Source organism: Genypterus blacodes, unplaced genomic scaffold, assembly GCF_046128005.1.
Source record: "Genypterus blacodes isolate CSIRO-AG114 ecotype Tasmania unplaced genomic scaffold, CSIRO-AGI_Gbla_v1 ptg000027l_1, whole genome shotgun sequence".
Lineage (NCBI taxonomy): Eukaryota > Metazoa > Chordata > Actinopteri > Ophidiiformes > Ophidiidae > Genypterus > Genypterus blacodes.
Window position 1 is genome coordinate 2,378,558 of NW_027466840.1, and position 14,964 is coordinate 2,393,521.

Here is a 14,964-nt window from a genome sequence, read left to right on the forward strand (position 1 = left end):
AAGGAATTTATGTTAAGGTTTAAATGTAAATATGAAGAATTTGGGGCCCTCTCTTTTCTTTTTTTTTCAACCATACCTTTATAATTAAAACACACACACACACACAATCTCATGACTCAATCATGTTTTTCAGATCAAATTGTGTTATCAAAAATCTTCTCCAACACCCTCCAATGGTCCAAAACGCATCTTTGCCTCCTGAAGGCCACCGGGGTCAAGATGATCCCATACACACTATGGCAACCCGTATTCTATCCAAGGCAGAGGAGTCCCGTCTTCCGGCAGCAACGCCGACGCACCAGTCAGTGTATCAAGGTAAGCAACATAACAAGTCTACCAAAAGAATCCTATGACCTAACTAAAATCCATTCTCGTCCCCCTTTCTTCAAAGATGACTTCCGCGCATGGGACGCACACAAGCGGCAGCCGTACAAGCTGAGCGACAACTTGAAAGTCAGCCCTGCAACGTTTACCACAACCACCACCTTCAAGGACGCCTTCTGTCCTAAAAGTCCAGGTAAAATGACGGAGAACTTCAAACCGACTCCGCCGGCGAGAGAATCGCAGCCTTTCGACGGGACCACCAACTACAAAACTGAGTACATCACTCATCCATTGCCGCTCAGGACGCTCAGGGAAAAGCCGCTGTACCAATCCAACAGCTCCACGCTTACAAGGGTCTTTACTACCCATGAGAACTACAAGGGTCTTCCACAGCCGCCCGCAAGTTCTTGTAAGCCAAAGGTGACATGGGAGAGAAACCCGGCGCCTTTTGAAGGGACAAGCGAATCCCGTGAAAAATTCAAAACCTGGCCCCTGGAACCCAAGTTCCAACGCAAAGCCGAAGAGTACAGCCCTCCGACCCAAAACATGGCCTCCCTTTCCACCACGCACGCAGACTACATGGCGCACAAGTTCCAACGCCGCAGGTCGGCCCGGCTCCCCGTGGAAGCCTGGGAGAGAAAAGGGGAGACGTTTCAGACAAACTCCACCATGAAGGAGGATTACAGAGTTTGGGACACGATCCGGTGCCCGCCGATCATCCACAAAGAAGAGCTGGAGTGGTCCAAGGATGAAATCGAGAAAACCACAACCTATCGATCTGTGTTTACGCCCAAGCATATCCAGCGCTCCATCAGCTGCAAACCCTTGGCGAGGCCTTCGAGCCACTCCAAGTCCATGATGGAGGACATCACCACCTACCATTCCAGTTATAACACCAAACCTCAACGCATCACCGCTGGGGCCGAAGAACCCAGGCTGTACCAGACCACCTCTGTGGACGCAGTAGGGACTCACCCAGACAATGGGATCTGTTAGAAGACGTCTCTAGAGACATCAGGGTACATTAACTCAGGTGCTTTCTACCTTTCTATCAGTAAAAGCAATAAATAATGGTGTTAACTTTGAAGCTTTGTGGCTTAGCTGACATCTATCCAACTATCCATGTGATCGTCCATTACAAGCTAACCTGCAGACGTAATGCTGTATTTGTCACACAATGACATTTTATTGTAAAAAAAGAAAGACATTTCTTGATTGGACCAACTTCACAATCATATTTACATCATATACAGAATTTCTAAAAAAAAAAAAGTTTTAAAATGATGCCAAATTTGTCCTTTTGTTCTGCATAGCAATATCCCATAACACCACGGAGGCTCCAGTGCATTGAGACAAAAGGATCATTCTGCATTTTAATGGGGAGACACTTCAGATTTCCCTTCGGATCCACATACTAAAACAAGGACACACTGGTCCGGGCCGTCTTTGACACCTTTCAGTCTTCTTGGAAGCGGATGTGCTTATAAGCCTCCTTGGTCCGAGCGCTGAGGATCTTTTCCGCCTTTGCGATGAGCTGAAAGTGCCAAAAAAAAAACTGTAATTAGACCCTATGTCAAAATAAAAGCAGGGGAGGCATTGCAGCTGCGGTGATGGTCGCCCTAATCGCACCATCATATAGGACTTGAGCCGACCTTTCACTGTTAATTGGCTCATTTATAAGTTCATCAATAATACATGCATGTGCACTGTTGCATCTTTATGCCATCCCACCTTCCCGGCGCCCCTCTTCTTCTCCCTCGGACGGTTCAGCTTGACTTGGCGATCCACCAGGATCTTCTGCCAGTACCGCTGCTCGTGGTCACCTGGAAAAGAACAGAACGTTGGGCAGAGATGAAGGATTCCGTCAAAATAAAAGCTCACCCACGTCAAACTAAATGGCACCGCTCAGACACACACACACACACAGTGCCTATAAATTATTTTCACGTCATCAATTATGAAAGCTAAGAGCGCTGACACAATCGTATCACATCCTCTTGTAACATAGCCTGGTTGGCTGTTCACACAGAGGCAACGTGGGAGTGTTGGCGAGATGCGAGTGAGGAAATAAAAATTCCTACCGGAGAGAATCTCGAGTTTCCAGTTGTGCTCTTTCTGCACCTCCGCTCTGCCATCGAAGGCGGCTTTTGCTTCCTCCGGTGTCTGGAAGCGGACGTGGCCCTCGGCGTCGCCTTCCAGGATGTCGACGTACGCCACGGGAGAGATGCGACCCAGCGCGTCCTACACACACAGACACACACACAGACGAGAGACACGTGTTGAGTTTGGAACGAACAAGGGATTTCTCTCATTTATGGAGAAATGAACACGCCAATAAATCATATATAACCTTTGAAACTATGACCTCTGACCTATGAATACATACGTTTACTGAATAAAAACATTTGATGAAGACTTGAGGCTTAAAATGTTGCATCTTTTGCATGTTTGGTTTATGTGTGAGCTTTGCTGTACTTTGATGATCTTCCTCCCTGGCAGCGGCTTGTTGTCTGTGATCTTCACGATGACGCCGCTCGTGAACTGAGGGCCCTCGGCCGGCGCTTTCTCACTTTTGCTGCTGTTCTCCGCTAGAAGAGGACCTGAAAGAAAAGATTCGCATTTCAAGTTCTTTAGTTCTCGCTGTCCCAACCGACAGGAAGTACTGGAATGAAGAGAAGGGAAGGTCACCTTGGTGGTTGCCCGTCTCAGTGCGGCGCTTGTCCTCCCTGTGGTTGAGCTTGTTCATGCACTTCTTCAGCGTGCCCATGCTCATCTTCTGCAGCGTCATGTACTCCTGTTTCAGATCCAGCCAGTCCCGCCTTCATGCGAGCAAAGCGGAAAGGAAGAAGCGGGAGCGTTGAGGGGGTTTTGCTCGTGTTCAAATCATTCGACAAGAAGCATGTGCGGGTCTTACTTGGACAGAACTCGCAGCGGGGTGACGTCCTCGCCGAGTTTCAGTTTCTCCTTGTGCTTCTTCTTTCTCCTCCTCTTTCCTTTGGCTGCAGAATCGTCCATCTTGTCTTTGTCGTCCTCAGCCTCCTGCTCCTTGTCGCTCTCAGCAGGAGGATCTACTAGGGGGGAAACGTGATCGACAAATGATGCCGGACTTCCAATATGGACACGTAAAGAGAGCAGCAGGCTTTTACTGAGCAGACTTACTTTTCTTGCTGCTCTTCGCTTCCTCCTTCACCTTCTCTCTCACTTCTCCTTCGCCGGTCTTTCTCATCTTTGCCGGCATTCCACTTTCTCTGCCCTCTGCCGTCTGCGACCGCCGCCTCTTTTTGTCGGATATCTTGGCGGAGATCTTTGGACCGGCAGCGACCTCGGGCTCAGACTCCGCCGCCGCCACAGAGGAGGAGGATTTCCGCTTTTGCGCCGGCATCTCCGCTTCCACGGGTCGCTCTTTGGTCTGGCCTGCAGGCGCCGGCACGTGGGCGCCCTCTTTCTTTTTTGTCTTCTTCTTTTTTTTCCTCTCCTCGTCCTTACCTACATGAATGTCAGGAATTGGGGATCAACGCGACAGACGCGCTATAATCCTCACTATCACAACATCACCAGGCATCTTATGAATCTGGGACCTTGGTCTTCATTGTAATAAATGTGTACATACCTGATGAGGGGTTGTTTGCTGACTGAGGAATGGGCCTCCCACTTTTGGTCTTGGGGAAAATCCCGACCTTCCTGGGAGCATCTTCAGGTGGATTGTTCAGCATCTGTTCCAAAACAAAAACACTTTTCCATGACTATCTAACATTTCAAAACACAAAACACCGCACTGACACCGATGGCTCCTCCAGTCTCACCTCTATGGCGTTACGCGCTTCTTCTCGCCTCTCAAACTCCACAAAGGCGAAGCCCTTGGAGTCGCCTGTGCTCTTGTACCTCGGGATGCTCACATAAACCACGTTCCCACATTTGGTGAACACTCTCTCGATCCAGCCGTGCGTCACGTCCTTGGGCAGAAGTTCCTGCAAACCAAAACCAAAACAACCGCTTCATTCATCTACACACAGCTACATGAATCGGTGATGCTCTTAACAAAAACAAAGCGAAGGGATCTGTTCTTACCACATAGACCGTGCGGTTGTCGACATCACCCGGCACATCCCTGATTGGAAACTGTCGCCTTACTTTATTCCCCTCTAGGTCAACCTGAAACACCAAACCACAGAGAAAACCTTTATGTAGTTATCTGCTCATTTGCTTCACACAATACCATGTTTTGTACCACGTTACCTCGACTACAGTGGAATTTTTCAGCGCCCTAGCAATCAGCTTTGAGTCCGTCGTCAGCTTCTTCATTCGGTTGAAGCTCGTCAACACAGAAATATCAACATCTAAGACACAAAAGACATTCAAATCCAATGTCAGCCGCACAAAAACACCACGTCAATGTTTACATTCGTGGATTCTAGTGTTTCTGCTTACATCCGTCCCCTGACTCGTCGATGAGCGTCTTCAGGAAGCGGTCCTTGTGAAGGTTCACGTCCCCGAACCAGAACTCCACCTGCTTCTTCACATCGCCCAGCAGCTGTTTGACACGGGACCTCTTCTTCTTCGCCTCTGTTTCCTTCTTCTTCGCCTCTGTGTCCTTCTTCTTATTGGCCAGATCGGCTGACCCTGCGTCCTCGGACACAGGTCCCCTCTCCGTGTCAATCATTGTGTGTGTGTGGATGTGTGGATGTGTGGTGAGACACCTGGAACAAAAGGACAGCAACACTGGTTTAGATTCCAATGTACAACTCGCTTGTTTGCCACTGAAAGGATGGTTACTTGTGATTGTGTTAATAAGTATGAAACGAATGGAGCTCATTTCTATATGAAGAGTTAACATATCGACAACATCTTGTGAAAGATCTCAAAGCTACGGCCAATGCGTCCCTTGCCCAGTATTCATAAAGATAGATTTAATCTAAACAGATTCGAACTAGGCTACAAACTAGCAAACCCAGCTTTTAGTTTGTCAGTAAACAACCCCCCAAGTTCCAACGGTAATTCGCGGGTACTAGTTTAAAAAAAGCTGCATTCCATTCTACGGCTTTAAATTCTAAGACGCTGCAATTCACTGACAAAGTATTCTCAAGTACTCACCCTGTCAGAAAACGGAAACAATCCGGGTTAGATGCAGCTCGGCATGTGCAAAAGTAATATTACACGGCTGCTAGCTAACTTTGTGCAGTATCTCATGGACGGCAATGATTCGTAGAGCGGCACTCGTCGCACAATAATGTCGTCACAAGACACGATCACAAGCACTTCCGGTATGTGTTCCAAAAATAAAATACAACGCAAGAAGCGGAAGAGCGACGTTTTAGTATTTAGACTCAGATAAATTAATTGATATCGTTGATATCATCTGTGCTTTTGTCTTGAAGGGAATAATCGTTATCCTTCCCCTTCTTCCCCCTTTTTATCTTGTGTTTGACACGCTGAGCCAACAGCATAAAAAATTATTCAGATTATTTGTATTGTTAAATATTCCAGTTTTAAAGCTTACCGTCATCAGCGTCATACATGTTAGTGTAAACATATAATTTCAGTCTCGCCAGTACGAACGGCACGGCCGGTTAGCTCAGTTGGTTAGAGCGTGGTGCTAATAACGCCAAGGTCGCGGGTTCGATCCCCGTACTGGCCACTCTTTTCGTTTTGAAAAAAAATTGTTTACTTCGTAGATGAAACATTTTGTGTTAATCACTATGTTGAAATATATTTCAAAGAGCTGTCCTTAATACAGCGAATTTAAAGATTATGTGTTTGGACAGGAAATAAATACCAACATAAAAAGGCACCCGTCTTTAATGACTTGAAGACTACAGTTAAAACACTGAATACATCACCACCACATCATTGGGCTGACAACATTAGCATAGTGTCCACATGGTGTGTCCACATGGTGTTACATACTGTATGTAGTCATGTGTCCAAAATGCCTTGAAATCGCCTGAGCTTCTTGCAAATGTCCTCCTCTGTGCAGTTTTCAATCCTGCTCTTGATGAGCTGTGAGAGCCTCTTGTAGAAAATCGTTGCCCACTGATTTTCCAATAAGTGCACTGGCCTGTTGCACACTTTATGAAGTACCATCAAAAGCTTCTCATTGCTGCTGACTTCACATCTGTTGAATACCCATTCCCCCCACTTCTCCCACATAATGTCTTCTGTGAAGTTGACTGTGATGCTTTTTTCTGTGGAGGCGGCACTGACGAACTCTGCCTCAGCGTCAGTCAAGTCATTCCATATCGCTCTGTGGGAAAATGTATCAAGATAAGCTCCAGAAAACACCCAAATTGTTGAAAATATACATATATACTGTATTATTGGAAAAACTATTAAAAGTCACACTCACACAATTCTTTTCAGGGGATTTGGAGTTAAGTCACTGAGGGACAGCAGGCCTCTGGAGCTTATACGGTTTCCTTCCATCCTATGAAAACAAATCGCAAACAATAAAAAACTGTCCTGCAAGCGGTTTCCTATGGACATAATTCTCAGTGCAGTGCAGGCTTCTTCAATTCTCATTTGTATTTCAATACGTTGTCAGCACAATCATTAAAATCTTTGAAATTTCATTCAGTAACATAAATAGTGTGGGCTATTTGAGGCTTACCACAATTCTTCAAGCTTCCCTTTCACTCGTATGGCATTAGATAGTGTCAACAGTTCATCATCCCCAATGTCTGACCACCCTATACTAAAATGTGGAGAGGAAGTGTAAACTACAGTCTGGAGCTTGGAGGAAAAAACAGCAAACATTTCCTCAAATAAAGATTCCTTTGAATGATAAATGATCACATCGTCACATAGTTTGCATTCTCTAGAAAGACAATGGAAATCTCACCCTAAGTAAGCCAATCTCTCTGACACATGCAGCACGTCAGAAATGACATTAACTGTGTCCATATCAAAGTGATTTTCTCCAAGCCTGAAAAGTGAGATAAGAGAAGAGACAGTAAAGATTATAGACACATACCAAATAGTGTAGTTGATTTGTGCAGTATCCAAATACATTTACAGCAGTCTACACCAGCATGTATATGAGATAAATAGAAATCAAAAGAGAAATCATAGTCATTTTACCTGAGAACTTACCAGATTCTCTCACACCTGATCAAGTGAGGCTGAATATCCTTAAGCGCCTCAAAGCTTACGTCTGTCTTTGTCAGATCCAGTTCAAATATGTTCCCCTCTGTAAGGTTAAGGAAGTATTTGATGGCATTGTAATCCATAGGAGAGAGAGTCTCATCACTAACATTGACTCGTAGCCTCTTGGGTTGCACGGCTCTGGCCAAAGAGGGGTCCTGCTGTTCAAACAGGCAGTGTAAATGATTGAGCATGTGGGCCCCATTCTCACACAGTTCTCTAAGTTCGCCGACAATCTTCTGACGATAAGCATCCACTTTACTTCCATGGCAACGCAGACCCACTTGCCTCGACATCAGCTCAGCATTGCGTTCAGAGAGGATCCCAGACAGGAAGCGACTGAACAGGTCCAAGTGTCCATTACTCATCCCCTCTGCAGGACTGGACGTGTGCTCCAGTGTGTCAGGCAGTGGATGCTCTGTCACCGCACAGTAAAGGGCCGCAAAGAATTCCTGAATAGTGAGGTGTGCAAAGGAATAAACATCTTCAGTGCAGCCAGGCTCCTGTGCCACGGTCTTGTCAAGAAAAGTACTGATCAGGCTGCATCCCTCTAAGATTGCAACATCTTTGTCGCTGCTATAGAATAAGGTTTGGTGGTCCATGAGTTTTACAAAAGCCAGTCTACCGAGCTTTAGCACTGTGTCAGAAAGCTGCTGCCCGGTTGTATCTCCTTGGTCTTGAAGGGCTTTCTCTGCTCTCACTTGGGTATGAGAACGAAGCAACGCCACCAAATACTGCACATAAATATCCGTCATGGTTTTAGGGCTTTCTCCACAGAGGTTGTTGCTTTCTTTGAGGATGCAGCACACAATGTAACAAAAGGCAGGTATGTAGCACAACGTCAGCATTAATTCGTTTGCAGTCACCACTGAGAACATCCGTTCTGCAATGGCGTTGTCTTGGAAGTAACGTCTGAAGAAATCTTGCACTTCAGTCAGGCAGAAGCCGGAAATAAGCACAAAGCGGTCAATACAGCCCACAGGGATGTGGCCAATAGCTGAGGGTCGACTTGTTAACATGACAGAAGCATTTGGCAGAAGTTCACCCTGCATCAGGCTCCCTAGGACCTCCACCACTTCCGCATCTTCTTCTGGCTCGGTCACAAATACTTCCACGTCACAGCTCTTGTAGTGTCTGAACTCATCAAAGCCGTCCAAGATGATCAGCAGCTTGTCGTCATTGGCCAAGATGTTGTCCAGTTCTTTAGCCAGGTGCCGGTTTTTACGCAGAACCATCTCTCTGAAATTTGTTGTCTTGTTGATGAGATTCAGGTCTCGGAAGGTCATGTGGATGATGAAGTCAAACGTGAGGTGGTCCTTGTTTCTCCCAAAATCAAAGAGCATCTTCTGCACCAGGATGGTTTTGCCAATACCAGCAACCCCCGTTACCAGAACTTTCTTGATGGGACGGTTTCCATTGGTGCTGGAAAACAGTTGGGCCGGTGTGATCTGCCTGCGAGCTGTCGAATTCTGCTGCAAAGAGAGTCGCTTTTGTCCAAATGTCAACACCTCGTGTCTTTTTGTCTCTAAGCCCTGGTGTCCGTCAACTAACATGAGATTGACATAATGATCAGCAAACAGGATCTTCTCTCCGTGTCGAGTGTTGTAGTAGAGCATACTCTCACTCCTGCGCCCTAGTACATCTTTGTGCTTTTGTTTGACTTTGTTGTACTCTGAGAAGGAAAAAGATGAATATGACTAATCTGATATACAATTAAGGTCCATGCTTGTTATTTGTTATCTTGAATGTGCATGGAAGACTTACCTATGAACTGAGGGGGATCTGTATTGTCTTCTTTGGAGGCCGTCTGCGTTTCTTTCTGATGATGACTATAGATACAGTGAAATGTCTTGGCTGCTTCCTCGCCTTTACACCCCAGGATATCTAACACCTTTCTTACTCTGGCCCGCGGCCCCAAGTGACACAGCACGTCCTCCCGGTCATCGCGAGTGAACACCTCTCTGTTTACAAGGAGCTCCAGCAGGAAGTCGATCCTTCCCTCCAGCTCATCCACAAGGGAAACCCGTGATTCCGTAATTGCCTTCAAATAAGAGCTGCAACCATCCACATCGACCATAACTGTTTTTCTCTTCTCAAGTAAGCTGCTGCACAATCCTCATCTCACTGTGGCAATATGAGTTTATATGGAAGAATAGAGAAGTTGAATATTTTTTTACACTGAAAGAAGAAGTGCTGCCTACATGAGCAAGGGTGGCATTGTTTTGACAGAGGCGTAGTTACGCAAGTGTCCAGACATACACATCAGTCCCTCCCATTTAAGACGTTCCCACTGTAGTTTCTGATGTAACTTGACTGAATTCATTGCTTACAAACGTCCTTAAACACAGGATCACAACAGGAAAGAGTCACAACAAAGAGATTATAAAAGGAATGTATTTGGTTTTATTATTTAATGATTTACCAAGCGTGAGCAGAGAGCAACACATCAAGTCACCAGCAGAGGGTCCCCATTGCATGCACATCAAATCACTGCAACTGTGGGGCAATGAATATAAAAATCCCACCCCTGTAGTATATACAAGGCTATCAACATGAACACACATGGAAATAAATAAACAAAAACAAATATCTACATAACTTAAGAGCATAAGTAACACATTAACAACACTTTCTTCTCATCTCACTGACTGTGATATCAAATAATCACATGACAAATGGCCAAACAGTCTCTGGTTCAGGTGTGTGTTGTTCTTGATGTTTCCTCAGCATCATGGAACTCAGTACACAATGTCAAGTGCAAATCCTTGCCACGGTAACATACTTGCATAAATAAACACTTTTAAAGTATCCTACTGTTTTAACACAGATCACAGAAGATGACGCAGTGACCATTTTCCTTAAACAAACACGAATTACATGGTTAAATTTAGTACTGAATGTTGTGCTTTTGAATGTAAATCTGCTGATTCCTGAAATGTCAAACCACAAGCAACATATACAAAGAAACAATTTCAGTGGAGAGACTGAATTCAACTGTATTAGCAGGGGACGATGATGCTGACCTCACGTTCAAATGTGCGATAAAGTTGTGGAGTGGTTAAAGGGATTTTTTTCTTGACAAATGCCGTTCCAAAAATATCAAAATCAGAAAACCAAATATATAAACACTGGAACTTTACAAACTAGTTAAAATGTCTAAAAAGAAACTCGACAAGTCATGTTCACAACATGGACTTGGATGAGTTCTGAGTGCAAAAAAAGTATTTTTCTCCAGAAATTTGCTTCAGTCATACTCCTCCATTAGTGCAATCCACGCAACAAAAACTGTAATGATTTTTTGCTGTAATTAAAGTTATTGTCCAAATTCTTTTAAAATTCAAAAATGCAAGGCCATTTTTGTAGTATTTCCAAATTACTAGTTTAACAACAGCATTTTTGGAGACCATTTTTATGAATGTACATAGTATCCAGTGGTTAATACAAATTTCAGGTCTCACAATCTTTGGGTATAATGGTGACATCAGTTTAAAAATAGGGTAAATTATTGTTTTGGAAGAGGAAAGGTGCCCTTTTGTTCTTTATGGAAAGCCCCGTGTATGACTGGAGTTCCCCAGCAAAACGATGAGTCAAAAAATGTCAATCTTGCTGTGCCACTTTTGGTATTGTACAATTTGGAATTTTTTTTTTTTTTTTAAAGAAGTGAAACAGAAGCCTTCATTTGCAGTGACGTCCATTCACTTAAAACAGTACTTTCAAATAAAGATTCACCCACTGAGGAAAAGCAGATCACGACCCGTCTCAGTTTGACCATCTGAACATCCCCCAACACTCAGGCGTCCTCATCCATGGCCGTCCCATCCATTCAGTTGTGAGTGTTAAGAGGAGGATGATGCTGTTTAAGTCTCTTTACTGGCTTTCTGGGTACCTTTCTTGAACTTGTCCATACTGTCCTTGGTCCCCCCTTAAGTCCTCGACTCAGGTGTTTCTGCAGGTGTGACAACAGCGGTTCTTAAACTGGGGCAGCGAACAGAGCTCCAGCTGTCGGACTTTCTCACAGTACCTGGTGCTGTCTCGACACTCTCCTGCTGGAGTAGAGATGCTCACATTTACTGTGCAATACACGCAGAGTGAATTCAACGATCAATTCAATGATGTATCGTGTTCAATCTAATCTCACCTCTGCCACAGGACAGAATGTTACATCGCTGCCAGGTGGGTGGGCGTGGCCTCCACATGCAGTGATGTTCACGCGCAACCTTGCCAGTTTGCCGGTGCGTGCAGGTCACCGGGCGTGACTGAAAACCGTGACGTCCACAGGTGGCGGTGCACTGCGTCCACGGTCCCAAGTGCCAATACAGAGCACAAGCCTCTGTGGAGCAATTCCTCAGAGAGCTGGGTCTGTAAAATGTGCACATGGGTACATGAGACATCCATATATGGGGCTTTACATTGTGAAGATGATGTGCATGCCTGGTCCATACTTGCCTTTGGAGTCCACTGCACATTCTGTAGGGGACTTTGGTAGCATTTATCTCTTGGCAGTAAACGTGGCGGTGCTGCGTGGCTAAAGTGGGGCCCACACATTGACCATGACACTAAAACAGAGATTTAAAATTGTGTGAAGATAGAGGAGAGCAGTGGTTTGCAGCTCCCATGATCTTAGCTGTCTTGCTTTTTCTTCTTCTAGCACAAATCCGATACATCATCAAGTTAGTCTAAGTTTTGTACTTCTACTCCTCCTGAGACTTGTGTCTGGCCAGTATTAAGAGGACTCACCAGCCCCCAGGGAGTAGTTGCCCATCTGGCACAGGGGAGGAGGTTGCATAACCTGGTGACAGACGGTTTCTTCCCAGTGCCGAGGCAATGCTGGCTCTCCATCTCGGCGGCTCTGTGCTCAGCACCCCTCATGCAGCTGATTATCCTACTCTGGGTTCCACCTCCACAACTGGCTGAGCACTGTGACCACGGGCCCACCCGCCACCTAATTTATCAACAGAAGACAAGAGAACCATGACTAAACCATGATAAAGTTTCATATATCTTATAATATCAAATTCAATCATAAGTATACCAAAACCATACACACATAAAAACTAGCTCCCTCAAGGAAACAAATGGGAATGCGATTCAAATAACACATTGAGAGACAAGACTGGAAACTGGTCTAAGCCCTGCTGGCAGAGGACGAGTCTATAAAACAAGTTCACTGCATCTGTTTGGATCATTACAATTCACTGCATTAATTCCTGCTTTTAACGCTTCAACATGTGCGTGTGTGTGGCGTGGATCCAGGGCCTGTCCCTGTCTGTCTGTGTTGTGTTGTGTAATAGTCATGACACCCACGCGTCCAAGTTGGCATGCAATAACAGCTAAGTACCAGAGGTGGCAGTCTTGTCCATGGCAGAGTTCAGCTGATTGGCTGCTGTTGCTGTGCTCGGCACACATGGAAGCCTCTCCTCCCATCCTGTTACCTTGGACACAGTTTCTTCTTTTGCCACCTGTAAATACATTAATTTTGGTTATCTGTATTGAATTGGACCTGGCAAAAATCAAAGTAGTAAATCCAGACTTGTTTTAAATATTCCTGAATTCAGAGATTCTAACTCTTTGGAAAAACCCTCCAGTCAGATTTTGCATCTTAGACAATAGAGACATTTGTGAAATCATCAGATTTAGAGACTCTTACCCCAAATCATGGACTGACTTGCAGCTGCAGGTGCAGTGGATAATACATTATTACAAAATAACTTTCCACCTTTCTGTCAAATTGTGGATAGTATGGCTGTGTTGGTTAAATCAGCCACAGATGCAGAAATGTACTGGTTCAGTTTTCAGAACGGATTACAATTACCATACAAAGTTTCCACGTATATTCATAATATTTAGTTTGCTTTCTTTGCCTTCAATTCACAATCCTTAAAAAACACAGTATTCAGTATAAGGGGTGCATCCATTCGTATATAGATTGATTTGACAATATCAGAAAATGCAAATACAGTATTCAATATTTCAAGTCAATATTCAGCACTTTGAAACCCTCTCAGTTTGGATTTAGTAAATGGGTGAACCCACTTAATCTTCCTTGAAACACTGCCTGGAACCTGTAATTGCTGTCGTATACGGAGGGAAAGAGCCGTAGCGTCAGGAAATCAAATGTGGCAGTGCTTTGGCAGAAATGAGAAATCTGTGCCTTCTGCGTTTGAGTAGCTCACCTGTAATGTGCAGCCAAGAGGACAAAGAGGTCGATCCAAGACGGCTCCTGGCAGTGCAGGTGTACAAACCCTCATCCATCTTGCTTGGAGACAGGATCTTAAGAGAGCCGGAGGGCAACAGGCCTACTCTGCCAACACAAAGACCAAACTGGATTTACGACGGTCCTTTCAAAACCCCTTAGCTCATAAAGGTCAGATGCTAGTGGTGGTTCTTACCTGTTGTTGTAGTGCAATTCTTTCCTATTCTTTGTCCAGGTTACGGTTGGCTCAGGGTTCCCTAATGCCTCACACCTCAACTCCAAACTCGCAACTTGCTTCTGCAGCAGAACCGACGTTCCTACATGAGCAATCATTTCCGACATTGACGTCACGCTAACTTTCCTGGATCTCTGGACTATCAGTGGGCTTCTTGTTCTGCTCCCATGGGCTTTGATGTTTGGTTTGTAAAGGAGGGGCCCTTGTGTGGAAGATTCTGCACTTTCAGGAGGGTGATGAGTAGACTCATTGGTTTCACCTTGTGTCATAGTGAGCTCACTGAGCAATTTCGTAATGAGCTGTTCAGCTTGCTGTCCTCCAGGACCTTCCGTGAGTTTCTGCGTGATCTCATCCAGTCTGTGGGTATCGGCGATGAGAACAAGTGGGCAAGTATTTTCAGAGCTTCCTCTCTCATCTTCAAGGGTCGACCTGTTCTTTTCACTAGAGCGTGCTTTATCAATACTGTCCTTCTCATCTTGGACAGCACCTTTGAGTGTAAGCAAATGCTCAACAATGTTGTCATACCGGTTGAGGGAGACACGCAGCTCCTGGAAGCGTTCTCCTGTTGAGGCCAAATCTGGCTGGCCCGCCTTTTTCTGTCCGTCAGAACGGAGCCATGAATCTGCTCTCTCTGGCACAGGGAGCTTCTGCTTGCTGCCAATAACCTGCAGGACAAAGTCTTCCCGTGCCTGGCCTGCAATGCATGTGTAGATCCCAGCATCTGACACACGAAGCTGCTGAATCTTGATGTATCCCAGTGAGGTAATGGAGAGGTGTGGCAGGCTGAACAGGCGCCTCCCCTCTTTTAGCCAACGTATGTGGCCTTTGCGGAAGTGGCGAGTTGGGCAGCGAAGAACCACGCTTGTCCAGGGGAGGAGGTAAGCATACCCTCCCACAACCAACTGCAACTTTTTGCCTTTTCGCCACTGAATATAAACCTTATTTTGGGCTAGTATGGTGGGGTCCGGCTTGATGACATCCAGTTTAGTCTCTGCAAGGAAAACAGAATAAGTGTTGCTTTGTACTCCCTGACCCTCAAGAAAATATCTACCAATACACTTGCATAACATCAAAT

At 45.3% G+C, this 14,964-nt stretch overlaps 4 protein-coding genes and 1 non-coding gene across 11 annotated transcripts in view; 2 read left to right on the top strand and 3 right to left on the bottom strand.

The window, feature by feature from the left end:
• The first annotated feature begins 219 nt into the window (after positions 1-219).
• saxo2 (stabilizer of axonemal microtubules 2) lies at positions 220-1,320 on the top strand. Its single transcript, XM_076143722.1, has one exon. It carries the CDS (start codon positions 220-222, stop codon positions 1,318-1,320), a length of 1,101 nt encoding a protein of 366 aa, XP_075999837.1.
• A 141-nt stretch (positions 1,321-1,461) lies between these two features.
• Positions 1,462-5,551, bottom strand: larp7 (La ribonucleoprotein 7, transcriptional regulator). Of its 2 annotated transcripts, none has more exons than XM_076143904.1 (13): positions 5,416-5,551; positions 4,753-5,021; positions 4,561-4,661; positions 4,393-4,476; positions 4,128-4,292; positions 3,935-4,037; positions 3,484-3,810; positions 3,239-3,392; positions 3,013-3,143; positions 2,800-2,924; positions 2,406-2,565; positions 2,056-2,147; positions 1,462-1,858 (listed from the first exon to the last, which is right to left on the bottom strand). In XM_076143904.1, exons 2-13 carry the CDS (start codon positions 4,982-4,984, stop codon positions 1,781-1,783), a joined length of 1,752 nt encoding a protein of 583 aa, XP_076000019.1. In that variant the 5' UTR covers positions 4,985-5,021; positions 5,416-5,551; the 3' UTR covers positions 1,462-1,780. The 2 variants fall into 2 exon arrangements, with proteins under 2 accessions (XP_076000019.1, XP_076000017.1); XM_076143902.1 differs by having other exon boundaries at positions 1,465-1,858; positions 3,239-3,395.
• Positions 5,552-5,885: 334 nt separating this feature from the next.
• trnai-aau (transfer RNA isoleucine (anticodon AAU)) lies at positions 5,886-5,959 on the top strand. Its single transcript has one exon. It is a non-coding gene; the product is annotated as a tRNA-Ile (tRNA).
• Positions 5,960-6,111: 152 nt separating this feature from the next.
• LOC142993160 (NLR family CARD domain-containing protein 3-like) lies at positions 6,112-9,659 on the bottom strand. The gene is made up of 6 exons (XM_076143845.1): positions 9,226-9,659; positions 7,411-9,133; positions 7,160-7,243; positions 6,929-7,012; positions 6,668-6,745; positions 6,112-6,565 (listed from the first exon to the last, which is right to left on the bottom strand). The coding sequence occupies exons 1-6, from the start codon at positions 9,536-9,538 to the stop codon at positions 6,238-6,240; spliced, it is 2,610 nt and encodes an 869-aa protein (XP_075999960.1). The 5' UTR covers positions 9,539-9,659; the 3' UTR covers positions 6,112-6,237.
• A 1,393-nt stretch (positions 9,660-11,052) lies between these two features.
• adamtsl3 (ADAMTS-like 3) overlaps positions 11,053-14,964 on the bottom strand; it is a 65,898-nt gene continuing 61,986 nt past the window's right edge. For 3 of the 6 annotated variants that reach the window (XM_076143840.1, XM_076143838.1, XM_076143842.1), the window contains 7 exons: positions 13,851-14,880; positions 13,635-13,762; positions 12,800-12,920; positions 12,199-12,403; positions 11,908-12,017; positions 11,600-11,820; positions 11,053-11,507 (listed from right to left, as the gene is read on the bottom strand). In XM_076143840.1, coding sequence (XP_075999955.1) covers positions 11,398-11,507; positions 11,600-11,820; positions 11,908-12,017; positions 12,199-12,403; positions 12,800-12,920; positions 13,635-13,762; positions 13,851-14,880 — 1,925 coding nt within the window. In that variant the 3' untranslated portion in view covers positions 11,053-11,397. The other 3 variants (XM_076143844.1, XM_076143839.1, XM_076143843.1) reach the window with 2 other exon arrangements.